The sequence below is a fragment of the Echeneis naucrates genome, chromosome 19 (genome assembly GCF_900963305.1).
Source record: "Echeneis naucrates chromosome 19, fEcheNa1.1, whole genome shotgun sequence".
In the NCBI taxonomy this organism is placed as follows: Eukaryota; Metazoa; Chordata; class Actinopteri; order Carangiformes; family Echeneidae; genus Echeneis; species Echeneis naucrates.
Genome location: NC_042529.1, coordinates 853560 through 867350, shown reverse-complemented (window position 1 = coordinate 867350; position 13791 = coordinate 853560). Strand labels below are relative to the sequence as shown.

The 13791-nt window shown below is 47.2% G+C and overlaps 2 protein-coding genes across 6 annotated transcripts in view; both read right to left on the bottom strand.

The window, feature by feature from the left end:
* Window positions 1–8683, bottom strand: part of baiap2b (BAR/IMD domain containing adaptor protein 2b) — a 42868-nt gene extending 34185 nt beyond the window's left edge. For all 5 annotated transcript variants that reach the window (XM_029527193.1, XM_029527192.1, XM_029527195.1 and 2 more), the window contains exon 1: window positions 8467–8683. In XM_029527193.1, the coding sequence (XP_029383053.1) occupies window positions 8467–8541 (75 nt within the window). In that variant the 5' untranslated portion in view covers window positions 8542–8683. The remainder of the gene's footprint in view (window positions 1–8466) is intronic.
* A 2048-nt stretch (window positions 8684–10731) lies between these two features.
* Window positions 10732–13724, bottom strand: chmp6b (charged multivesicular body protein 6b). The gene is made up of 8 exons (XM_029527761.1): window positions 13542–13724; window positions 13139–13248; window positions 12787–12874; window positions 12605–12691; window positions 12455–12520; window positions 12264–12344; window positions 12058–12130; window positions 10732–11883 (listed from the first exon to the last, which is right to left on the bottom strand). Exons 1-8 carry the CDS (start codon window positions 13602–13604, stop codon window positions 11834–11836), a joined length of 618 nt encoding a protein of 205 aa, XP_029383621.1. The 5' UTR covers window positions 13605–13724; the 3' UTR covers window positions 10732–11833.
* Window positions 13725–13791: the final 67 nt, after the last annotated feature.

Here is a 13791-nt window from a genome sequence, read left to right as displayed (position 1 = left end):
TAAAAAAAAAAGGGCCAAGACGCAGATTGTCTCGTCACGTTGCAGCATCTGGTCGGGGGGGCACTTTCATAAACGTGCTGCATCTCTGAATGGTTATGTGGGAGCCAAAAACGAGTACAACAACCAGCTGGACGCAAACTTCTGCTGCTGAAACAAACAATGATAAGACACTCAGGGATTTGACTTCACTGACCTCAGACGATGATGCACCGCTTTTAATCAGCACCTCATGCAGCTTCAGTATCACTGAGGCAGCACTTTTTAAATATCCTGGCTCTCAGTCAGGAGCAGGCTGAATGCCACAACGGAGCTAATCACCGAACACTTTGAAATCTCCCATCATCCCACACACAGGGGAGACAAATATTATCGAAATAACTAGATGAGTTAGGACCAAACAAAATTAACCTTTAAAGATATCTACAAATGGATAAGATAAAAGCCTGTTTCACCACCTGCTTTATTATTGTCATATTCCAGTCACAAATCAAAATAATGACACAGTTATTTGCATTTTGATTAAGCTAATTTAAACTTGTGGGAGAAGAACTACACAGACAGTTTCTGGTTTTCAAAACCAAAGAAATGAAAGACTTGAACAGTGAACTGCAGACCTTTCTGGGGGGTGGAAACACACACACACACACACGCGCTGCAGGTCTAAAATATTTATCTTCACATGAAGAAGAAAACAAGTTTCCTCTCCAAAAGATGGAGCGGCTGCTCATCCTGGAAGCGTGTGTGTGTGTGTGTGTGTGTGTGTGTGTGTGTGTGTGTGTGTGTAACTCTGGAATGAAATCCTGTTTGTGTCGGTTTGATGCTCATATGTAGTTGTTCACGGAGCCCTGTGCTGGCAGCTACAACTCGCTGCCATGTAGCATCAGTTTCTGGGTGGGGGGGGGTTAGGTTGGCCTGTGGCTGTTTTTTTTTTTTTTTTTTTTTTTTTTTTTTAAAAGAGTCCAAGCCATCTTGGTCAGTCTGTCAATCACACCAGAGCCACGCCCCCAAACCCAGCCCCTGCTTTATTTCCATTTTCCTCTAAATGGCAGCATCATTTAAATTTTTACATTTAATCATACTGTCCTGAAGAAAACAGACCGGATCGAGTGAACATGGAGAGTAATGCATTTGTTTTTCCCCATCAATCTCATCTAGAATTCCAATTACCTGATTTCATAACAGGAAGCAGAAGGTGTGTGTTGTGAACACTTTCCCACGGCTGCGGTGGAAGTGAATGCACCTTTGTTTCCCGTTAATCCTGGTGGAGACGAGTGATTATCGCGTTCTAGTTTCCAACTTGCTCTCAGAGGATCAACACATTAGTTTTACATTAGACTCTATGACTCAGCATCAGGAAAGACGCAAACTGCTGAAACTCAGCAGCGTTTTATTTCCCCCCCGGCTGCAGCACGCAGATAATGTGAGGAGACTGAACATGCAGCAGCTACAGGGCCCAGCAACAAGGTTAAGATCCATCAGAGCTACAGGACAGAACGGACTCATGTCCCCTGAAAGGAGCAGCCACTGTTAACTTCAAGTCAAAAAGCTGCCTTTCTTCTCAGTAAATCTAAATATATACAAGACAAACGTAAAAATCTATCACTGACAGAAAGTGCTCTGTGCCACAGGCCCCCCTTTATCAGAGAAAAACTAAAATCATTAATGTCCAAATCCGTGTGAAATCCCTGAATGTTTGATAAATGTATTCAACCGGGAGAAACAGCGAAGGAAAGAAAGTAGGATGACGCAGAAACACAGGAAGTCGGAGGAAAATAGAGCTGATGGGGGGGGCACCTGAAGATTAACAGGCAGGTAGAAAGTAGTACAGCAGGTGACGGCTGGTGTTGTATAGAGACCCACATAGGTGAGAACGTGAACAACACCTGAGAACAAAAGGCAAGAAAACAAACAGCTTCATAAGAACACTGTGACCTAGTTGCAATGATGGTGAGGGGAAGCCTCTGTGTGTGTGTGTGTGTGTGTGTGTGTTGGCTGGCGGCGGGACACGAGTGTGTGAGGTGAGTCAGAGTCTGCACACACAGCAGCAGGTTCATATCATGTTGGGGTGTAAATTACTGTAAAGCCGAGCCATGTGGCACCATTAGGACCTGCTGCGCCGAGCGCTGCCAAAGAGATTAACCAGCGGGGGGGGGGGGGGTTTGACCTCAGGCTGATTTCATCACCACTCTGAGACCTGATTAATGGATCCATACCTAAATGCTGGTCAACTGAGCTCTTCAACTTCTTCCTAACAAAAATAAATAAACAGAAAAAAAACAAAACACAACAACAAAAGAAAGACCTGACACTGAACGCATCGTGTGTAGTTCAATGCCTCTTATATAAACAGCTGCTGGAGAATCATTATAAATCAGCACGGTCAACAGCCTCAGTGTGATAAGTAAAGTTCACCCTCAGCTCTCCTGCAGTTTGGAAAACGTGTGAACTCTTGTTGTGACATGAAGGTTAACTAGACCGCACACACAGACACACACAATGACATTTACTCAGGTGGTCACCCTGGAAACAAGGAGGTCTGAGCGCAGTTCTGGGATGTCTGGCCACCGTTCACGAGTGAAGGTCACCCCTTGTCATCAAGTTTTGTGTGTGCGCGACGTCCTGTCTCTATAACCAACACACTCCCATTCCTCACGGTGTGTGAGTGTCAGCCGGTGTATAAACACTCATCAGTCACACACTGATGTACTGTACAGCACAGAGGCAATTTGGCATCGACACACAAAGCTGTCAATCAAAGAGCGGAAGTAAAGCTGCGATCAAACACAAACACGTGTGACCTCGACTCGGTTAAAGGTCCATATTTTAACTCCCCGTCTTAGTTTCAAGGTTTGATATCCATAAGAAGATATATTTGTGGTGTTTAGAGCCCAAAATGCTCAGAGGGCTGTTTACGTCTCCTCTCAGGCTTCTTTCCAGTTCACCAGTTAAAGCTGCATTCCAACGTCCTTCTGTTTTTGTTCTCCTGCCTTTTATCACAAACTTTCCCTGATAACCGGGCGGTGTTTTCTTTCCCATGACCTCTCATTAAAACTTTCCAAAACAGCACACGTGGATCAAAGTGAAGGCTGAAGCTGAAGGCTTCACCTCCTGAGCCATCATTCAGACATCAAAAATACGTGAATATATGAAGATGGAACTCAAAAGTGTTTTTGAACTGCAGGAAGAGACGTGCAGTAATCTGAGGTGACGTGTCAGAGAGAGATTCAGCTGTGCTGCACCTCACTGCTCATTCGCAGTTCATTCCTGAAAGCTGATTGTCGATGCGGATGCCTGCAGGCAGCCCTGCAGCACCGAGTGGCTACAGAGGAACCTCCAGACAGATCCTACGGAGCTGAATTCAGTCAGTCAGTCAACCTGTGAATATTCATTTTCCTCACTGACACGTAAAGCGCAGCATGGAGTTCGGTCTCTGACGTAAATGGTACAGAAACAGGTTTTAACTCAATCTGATTCAGGTTCAATTTGATGTTAGACCCGCTCAACAGTGGACGGCCATCTTTGTTTTTTCAACCAGTAGAAACCAGATTGGAAGGAGAAGGTGGAGCTGACCTGATCTGGTCTCTGTCCTGATTGGGTGGGACAGTCTGTCAGTCACACAGTAGCCCCGTCCACTATCCCCTCCCCTCCTTCCTCTAAATGGAGCATCATTTAAAAAAAATGATCGTGTTGTATTGAAGACTAAAACTTGAGACAGGCCAATAAACTTAAAAGAGGAGGGACATTTTCCCATAGACTTCAACACAGGCTGACTTCTCTTTACATAGAGATAGAATGAAGGTTTAAGTCCACTTTCACACAGACAACATTTCTGCTCTACAAGCAGTGTGTGTGTGTGTGTGTGTGTGATAATCTGATGTTTGAACATTATGTTCATTAGTGTTTTTGCTGCTCTCCTTCATTATTCTGTTTCCCAGGAAATGGACATTATTTGCCTCTGCTCAGTCAGTGTGACGATTACCACGCTAAAGCTGCACTGCTCCAATGCCCCCAGGAGATGAACATCCAGCAGTGTGTGTGTGTGTGTGTGTGTGTCTGTTCTCAGTCAATTTCCCTTTCAGATGAGCTCTTATCTGCGTGCAGGAAAGCAGAGGCAGAGTCAACGCCCCCTCTTCCACGGACGTAGCTTCAGAGTGAGGTGGGAAGGAGGGGGCACTTCCGGCGTCATATATGGAAGTGCTGGAATCCCCCCCCCATCATGACGGGGCCCCCCATCTTTATTCACCTCACGTTCAGCTCATACCAGAGGAAAGCAGGCGAGGTGAGAGCAGCGGAGGAAGGACTCTCCTCCGCCGCCATGAGAGGGAAGCAGATCATCGCCGTCATCACTTCAGAGTGACGCATCTGAATCCCTCACAACTCCAATTTCTGTTTGGATCACAAACACGTGAACGCTTACATCGAAGAATGACATTCATTTTCACAGTTGCTATGCAAAAGGCACAAAATGAATGTGTGTGATGCAGTGAGGTAATGTTTCAGCTGTAAATCCCCGAGCTCACCTCATCGTGCCTCCTTTTCCTCCTCACACCTCAGATTTCAACTTAAATGTCACTCTGGAGGAACAGCTCCAATTAAAAACACACACACACACAGACACACACGCACAGCAGCAGAATACCCCCCCCCCCTAATTTCAGTCTAATTAGTCCCAGAAAAAACACCCGGGACCCAAACTGTTGTCTCCTCAGTCCTCTTTGTTTCCATCTCAGTAACTTTCCTTTCATCCACTGCCATCTGCCCCCCCCCCCAACAACTCCCCCCTCTCCCTCCAGCTTCACTTAGATAACTTCTCCAATGTGCTGACGTTCACCACAGATACCGACGCCGGCCATCTGTGTCATTAACAGCCCTGTTGGTCTAAATAACCTGAACATAAATGTCCCAACTGGGGGGGGGGGGGGCAACACGATCAGACAGTTTGTGTCATCTGTGAGAAGTTTTAAAACCTTGAAGCTTCAAATATCTTTAAAGGCAGACGGTCGAGGACATTTTGTTCTGCAGACACCTCTGCAGCAGCAGCAGCTGGGAGAGTCACACAGTCAATTCATTTAACTGTCATCCATCCATCATCGGATTAAACACCACACAGAGACCGCCAGCCGCGGGTTCGAACCCGCTGCACCACTATGCCGCCCTAATTCAATTCTTAAAGCAGGTTAGAGTAGCATTACATAACCACAGTGATGCTGCTGAGACGATAGAGGTGAAGGCAGTGTGACTAATCAGAGAGGAGGAATCGCTGTTTGGAAACGCTCACTCTGGAGAATTTCTGCCTTCACGGTGCGTTTGGATTCAATATGCTTCTGTTTTCCACATGAGCTCCGAGCCTGTGGGCTCCGTTTCACCTCACATGATCTCAACCCTGAACCAGAGAAAAAAAGAAAATAAGAAATCTGCCGACACGGTGGAGGAGATGCAGCAGATGTCCTGCCGCTCACCTGCAGCGCTCCGCCTCCAACAACAGCTGTCGGCTCACGAGCTGCAGAACGCACAACAACAGGTGAAAACCGGATTACACAACCCAACCAGCGTTAATGAAACACCGGAGTTTATCCTGAAGACAACAACTGGACTCCTGCAGCTGGTGGAAGAAATGAAAAGAAGCTCACAGATTGTATTTGTGTGACTGTGGGGATAAAGTGTTCAGTAGTATTACTCACAGCCCCCCCCCCCCCCCCCGGTGACAATGTGACAATATTTACGGAGGGATTTTTTTGGATCAGATCTCTGCAGGACGCTGACTGGTCTCAGCGTAACACACACACACACACACACACACACACACACCCCCCCTCAGAGGGATCTGGTTGCCTCCAGACCAGACTGAGGACGAGCTGAACCTGAGAGAGAAGCTCTACAGCCGACTCTCTCCAACCTTCATCTTTGGGAACGTTTACATTATTCCTGCTACTGAATCGGTTGAGTCCCTGTCCAGCAGTTAAATGTCTAAGATGAGGACTGAATTTAAATGAAGAAAAGCAGCATTTTCTCAGATTTAACAAGCTGGAAATTGTTCATTCGACAAACAACTGATTGGTTAGTTGACCTTTAACGTTGACCTTTAGGCCGCACAGACCTTTAATCTAAATCATACGGTCAGTTTATTGACCCGTTTCATTTCCAAAAATCTGGATTTTCTAAACTTCCATAAACCTTACTAGATGGTTTCACCAACATCAGCCCGAGCCCATCCGAGCGTCGAACGTCTCACTCGACTCTCTCTCCAAAACACAGGAACTCAGATGGGCATACACAAAGAGATGAATACATACACCGCACAAAGAAAGCTCTAATACCAATCAATTGACCATCTGATCCCGCCATAATCCACTCCCTCCATCAAACACATCCAGCAGTCCTGATCCGGCCTCGCCTCGACGCTCCAGCCTCCTTTGGCAGAACTGAGCTCGTGGCGCCGGTGGGATTACAGCGCTCGGCTGAAAACACCCCGAACAAACACAAAGATGGTGTTTGTTCAGCGTCCACAACAATGTGAGGGGACACAGTTTACCCACACTGTCAGCAGGCGACAAACCATCAGTGTGCAGCATCTAAAATGAAAGAATAAAAATAAAAAACGGGGGGGGGGGGGAGGGGTGTTACTGCACGTTTGAATCCACAGGCGGACGGTGAATTCCCTCAGTAATTTACATGTTCTGGTGTGAAGCGTGAATCCTTTCAGATAGTGTGAGCCGCTCGACAGTTCACCATGACTGCTGAGACACACACACACACACACACACAAAGTCGTGAGACACTGCCCACCCACCCACACACACACACACTACAACACACCCTCACCAGTGTGAGTCATCCAAAAATTACATTCAGCATCTCTTGTTTCAGCAGCAGGGTGGAGGGGGAGGCTGGGGGGGGCTTCGGTTTTCTGCTGTTGAGTTTCACTTATTTTATTCTGCCAGATAATATTGAAAACAAACAGAAAACGCAAAGCTGTCTGATTCACAAAACAACAAACTTGTTTGGGATTCTGCTTGTCAACGTTAATATTTCAGCTCTGAGATGCTCCAAAAAGGAGCCCACCCCCTCTGACTTTGGTGGAGGGGCGTGGCACACCTGCACAGGTAGCTCTGTCAGATGTGTGGAGTTGCTGGGCAGGAGCTGATTATCGTCTCCAGTCAAACACCTGAACGGTCCTGCTGCCTTGGCCTTGGCCGGGGTGTGCTCCGTTTACTGTCATATAATGTTCTGTAATTACGGTTCCAGATTCCCGCCTGGACGCCGCGTGATTTAATGGCTGACATTTGCCATTTCTGCCATCACTCCCCAGAGGAGAGGCCACCTCTGGGCCTCTAATGAATTAATAAGGAGCCGTACCTTTCTCCAAACACAAAGCTCAGAGCCTCCATTTAAAAAAAATCAAATTGGAGCCACAGCAGCCGGTCAGACTGGAGTTCTGCTTCTCCTCCTGCTGATGACAGGAAGAAACCCCGCGGCTGCACTGCTGCACTCCTCTCTACAGGAAACGGTGAACTGTCGCTGACCTGACTGAGGCGCGTGGCCCTGAGCAGTGAAACTGAGTAACACCAGCAGCAGCACTGACCCCCCCACACCTGATTCTGCTGAAGAACAGCTATTTTGTCCAAACTAAACGAGGATCAGACTGTTTGTCACCTTCTGCTCAGGTTTCAGCGATCTTTTCAGTCAACACTGACATTTCAGCAGACGTCAAGCAGTCTTCTGACCCGAGTCACTGAACATGAACTTCAACTCACTGTCCCCCTAAAAAAAAACACAACAACAACAACCACCACCAAACCCAAAAACAAACAACCAAACAAACACAAAAAAACCTTAAAGTCTCTGCTGCCACACAACAGAAAAACCACTGCTCACTTTCACAAATGCAGCCATTTTGATCCTACTCTCTGGTGAGGACAGGTGAGGACAGGTGGAGGGACAAAGGAGGGACAGGTGAGGACAGGTGGAGGGACAAAGGAGGGACAGGTGAGGACAGGTGGAGGGACAAACCTCCACACAGTTTAACTTCTGTGTGGTGGAGACAAATTCCTCTACACAACATGCGGAACAAGTTGAGATGAACTGGGGGGGTGAACTGTTAGACTACAGCTGGGGGGGTAGTTCTGAGGTTTGGGGGGGTAGTTCTGAGGTTTGGGGGGGGTAGTTCTGAGGTTTGGGGGGGGTAGTTCTGAGGTTTGGGGGGGTAGTTCTGAGGTTTGGGGGGGGTAGTTCTGAGGTTTGGGGGGGGTAGTTCTGAGGTTTGGACGGAAGTCCAGCTGACGGAATCATGAAGCTCCTCGTGTCCTCCTGGACTTCGTCAGAAGATCAGGACTCTTTCTGAGGACAACCCGGGCCAGGGCCACCTGGGTCCGGGTCCGGTCCAGGTCCAGGTCCAGGTCCGGTCCAGGTCCAGCCCCTACCCCTCCCCCCGGTGCAGCAGGTGTCCCCGCAGACTGCCGGTCTTACCTTGTAAACGTTCTCCGTGATACGGTGCACCTCGTCGGTCCGGGACATCCTGGTCGGCGCGTCAGTCAGAACCATAGACCGGGTTTTTCCTCCGAGGACGAGGTCCAGATGATCGGACGGCAGCAGGTCCTGACGGATCCGGATCGTGTCTCTGACTGAGAGAGCTGGTCTGAACGCGGGTTCCCTGCTTTTAAAGGGAAAGTCCTGCAGCGCACACACCGGATCCCCCGCAGCCGGAGAGCCGGAGCGCAGAGGCGGACTCTGAAGGGGGGGGGCGGTGCTGCTGCCTTCAGGACCGGAGGAAACCAGACAGCTCACATCCTCAGTCCAGAATCAGCTGTGATGAGTTAGTGATGAACTACAAAGTCAGAGATCAAATGAAAGAGCTCCTCTTTAAAAAAGAAGATATACAAGTCTTTTATTTTACCTGCTGAAGATGTTTGGGGGCAAATTAACCACCAGCCCTCAGAAAAACCCAGGCTGTCAGTTCGATCAGTTCGATCAGTTCGATTAATTAGTGTTGACCGGAACTCAGCAGGAGTCTGAGTGGACTTTAACTATTACGATCCATTAAACATCCCTAAGAATTAATCGGGACTTTAAAATAAGTGAACATCATGTTGTGTTTCAACATGAGACCATAAACTCATCAGGAAATGTTTACTGAGGAGGTGGGACGTTTTCCCATAGACTTCAATGCAGCCGATTTAAATGCCACCTGCTCTTCACCATCGGATTGATTTTCCAGTCCACAGAAACAATGTCACAGAAAATGTGCCGTTTTAAAGCAAGTCTTTGAACGCAGCATAGCATTTAAACAAGCCCCGCCCCCCCGGCCGTGTCACGCGCCGCCCACGCGCCGCCCCTGCTCATTGAGAAGACCGAACACATCGATGAGGACTCATCATCAGGACCATCTGAGCTCTGAGCAGGCTGAAGTGTTGTTTGTTTACACACACACTCACACTCACACACACACACACACACACACACACATTTTCTCAGGTCTGTCTGTTGTGTTGGGGAGACCCACATCTCAGCACATCACGACCTGAAGGCCTCCGAATGAGGCTTATACTGAAGTCTATGGGAAAATGTCCCTTCTCCTCCCTCACACTGAAGTCTATGGGAAAATGTCCCTTCTCCTCCCTCACACTGAAGTCTATGGGAAAATGTCCCTTCTCCTCCCTCACACTGAAGTCTATGGGAAAATCTCACTTTCAAAATCATTTTCAAAAATGGTTCTCCATTGACAGAAGGGGGGGGGGGGGGGTTAGGGGGCGGGGCCACCCAGGAGTCCCTGACAGGAGGTCTGACAGACCTGAGGGGACATCAGTCCTCATGTCCCCCTCAGGTGGACAGTGAAGGAGTGTATTTAGCAGAAAGTGGACCTTAAATCTGAATCCACGTGGATTTGTCCTGATTAGCTTTCAGTTTTACTGTCGCCCAGTGACTCCAGAGAGCTGAGGACCTTCAGGAGCCTGGAGGTGTGATGATGTAGGCAGACACACACACCCACAGCATCATTCAGCAGCATTTGATCCCTCCTTCATGTCCGTCCTACGCACCGCCGTCCTCTCAGGCTTTTTCTGTGATTCATCAGTGCAGGTTTCTCTGTGAGCGCCGCCCACTCCCACTGCTGCAGAATGGAGCCAGTCCATTCAAAAAAACTCCAATCAAGTCAATAAAACCCAAAAAGGACAGAGAAGGGGACGCCATCACACACTCTGCTTTGTTTGATGACATTACTTCAAAGCTTCAAGCGTACAATGTTCTTTTATTTTGAAAAGGTCTGGCTGGTGTCTTCGTCTTGTAGAGTTAAATACACATCCATTCTTAGATTGTCTTTCATAACAAGGCCACGAGTCATGAATGTCAGACAGAGACCAGAGGAACTGTTTCCAAATTCAACCTGACTTCATCAGATGGAGATAAAATCTAGCTTCCATCAGTGGCCAGAAGTATTTGGACAACTCTCTCACCATCATGTTTGGGTCTGGATCACGGTTGGTGTTCAACCTCCAGAATCAGGTTCCTGTTGGAATGAAGAACCTTCATTTCCAAATGATGTGTGTGTGCTGGAGCGTTTATCTCCCACTTCAATGGACTCTAGAGTCCAAATCCCAAAGAGGGAAAACCGCCCCGGACCGCAGTGATGTGAAAAGGTTCGTCCATATAATTTTGGCCAGTTTTTCTTCCAGGGACGATTTATTGTCTGCTGCCACCTTGTGTTCATTTGTTGAAACAATAAAATTTCAAAGTGAATGGCAATTAAAAAAAATATTTTATTGTAAAAAGGATGGGAAAAGAGAAGAGCAATTTCCAAAGCAATTTAAAGATGAGCGGTTGGACACGGCTCTGATTTGATGACACCTGCAGCCTGACAGTATTAGTCATCAGATTAACTGATTTACAGATTAGATTGATACACTTTCAGAGATACACAAAGTTAGGCCTCTGAATGTAGGCCACCAATTCCTGCTGCAACCAAGCAAAGCCGAGCACGGTAAAATAATTAGAGGCAGCTGCGTTGATAATACTCCGTGGGTGAAGATTCAGTTTGTGTCGACTTATTTCCTTGAGGAGATTAACAACTGTTGTCTCGGCTCCAGAGGTAAAAGCCCACAGACGACGCGATGAGCCCTTTCTCTGCTGACATCAAACTAATCCACAGGGGGAGCACGAAATTAGATTAGCTAAGAAGCCTGAAAAGGGTTCAGGTGTTTGCTGCACGTCTCAGCATTTCTGAAAAATTTGGAGGGAGGGTTTATAGAGCTCAGGTTGATTTACTCCTCCCTCATTTAAAAGGTCAGTTCACCCAAATGACGAGAGATTGTTTAGAACCTGTTCCATCAAATCTTCCCTTTGTTTGGTTTGTGAAATTATGGAGAGGTTGATTACACAGAGCAGATGTGCGTTCTTTCCTCCCACCTCCACCTGCACTGAAGAGGAGAGAGAAATGTGGACAATAAAACCACTAAAAGACAAAAGCAGGCAGAAGAGAGGTCTTTGTCATTTGGGTGAAGTGACTGTTGACAGAGTTGGTGCGCAGAGAGACCACAAGGCGCACAAACATGCACTAAGTGAAGTTAGTGAAGGTGGTTAATGTAGAGAGCGAGCATCAGACAAAGGTTAGGCACAGTTTTCTATCTCACAGGTCTTCACGGTTCAGATCAGCGTCTCTCCAGGTCGCTGCGGTGAGTCCGTCCTCGCCGGCGACCGGATGATATGGAGGGAGCTCAGAGTCTGCTGTCACTTTTATCAGACAGTGAGTGGAGACAGCTCCAGTAAAATGTTTGTATTGTTGTTGTTGTTGTTGTCAGCTTCATGTAGGACGTACAGTGGTGGCGTCGCGGCGGTCATGATCTCATGCCGCCAGCAGCTCCCGTTCTGGTTTCTTTCTGGGACGTTCCCTCTCTGAAACACAAACAGGCAGGTTCACAGAAAGTAGCATGGCGTTTCTACTGTTTTCATGTTTCTTCTTACGCTGCGTCTGTTCTGCAGTGGGTGGAGCTTCAGACAGCTCAGTGAGATCACATTTTATAAAGGTGAAATCATCTGGATAAGAAGCTCAGGTGTGAGAGAACAAACCTGGCTTCTCCTCTGTGGCCTCTGGGAGCTCCGGCAGCTCATCTGAAGGAACCTCAGGAAGCTGGACGTCTCCCTGAAACAGATCATGAAGGCACATCAGAGACCTGATGAGGCTGAAGAATGGACAGATGTGGATCCTCCTGCTCTCACTTACAATTACATTTAAATTGACAAAATCTGACTCAAACCCCAAAGACCTGACTCACCTGAGTGATGGCTTCCAGCTCAGCCAGGACAGCATCTTCATCCTCCTGTGACAAAGAGCCGGCCAGCATCTCGTCTATTTGCTGCAAAAAGCAAACGGCTGACGACTGAGCATGATCCTTAATTATCCTAACACGGCATTTCAGAGGTGAAGAAATCAATTCTGTAAATCTGACATCGATGGTGAACTCACCCTTTGGTACTCAATAGAGTCCTGCGTTTCGTCCATAATCCGTTCCACCTCTTCAATAGACATGACCTGATGAGAGGCAGAGGGTTTGAATCCGACATGAGGTCACGTCTTTTATTAACAGTAAACCCTGCGACTCTGAGCGTCACCCACCTCATGCATCTTCTTCAGGCATTCATTTCCAACCTTCAACCCGTCGATGACCTTCTTCTCAATCTGGGCAAACTCCAGGTCTTGAACCTGAAGAAATAAAAGGGAGAAGCTGAGTTACTTTCAGTTTCACTTCGGTGCTATTGTTTCAGCCGGCGTGCCAGTCTGGCCCTCAGATGACTCACCATGCGCTCCAGGTTGCTTATTTGGTTCTCCGTCTTGTCTAGAAGTTGATCCTGGTAGCGTTTCTTTTTCAGTAGGAGCAGCGCTTTTCTATTTCAACCCCAAAGAGAAAAAGTACAATCACATTCACTGACATTAGAGATGGAACATTACAACTTCCCTCTGAAAAGCAAATGACAAACATTTGAACAAAAACAAACCATTGTTCCAGCATTTTGGTTTGAAAAACTCCCCCTTATTTCCTGTTACAGCCATTTTAAAGGAAACATAAGAAGAACAGATTTTCTCTTTTTTTATAACCATTACAGTAAATCTGCTTTTAGGGCTGAAAGGTCAGATGATTTTGAGACTCACTCCTTTTTGCCATTTTTCAGCAGCTGTTTGGCCAAAAGTCTCTCCTTCTCCAGCTGCAGGTTGATCCTCTTCTGATACTGTCTCAGTTTATCTCTTTGCTGTTTCAGTTGCTGCAACGAGGACACAGTGAATGTGACATCGACGCTTCGAAACATTTCATTATGTAATGGCATCATTTAACACAACAGCTTCAACAAAGTCCACAATCTGAAGTATTCACTGTCAAACATACACATCCGGGTACAACGCCTGATGTTATATACTGTTTTCACCAGCTCGGACTGTTTTCACTGAGATTTATATGACTATTGATAAGTCATTTATTTAAAATACTGAATTTCTGTCCTAGATTAGCACCACTAGCTAACGTGTGGCTAACATTAGCTAGCTAGCTGCGACTTACCAAAATGGCTTTGTCCTGTTCGGTCACTCGACTCTGTTTCCTTTTTCCAAACAGGTTTCCCATCCTGACAAAGCATCCCGGGGGGGACACGGGAGGAACACGGCAGGTTTCACACGCTTTTCCTGACTTTTAGCTGAGAAGCTGCCGTCGCTGAGCCTCCATTATTTTTGTGTGATCATCTGTGAGACCACACCCACATCCAGGCGGACGGGATCCGGGCAGGGTCAAAAACAAAAAAATAAAATCAATC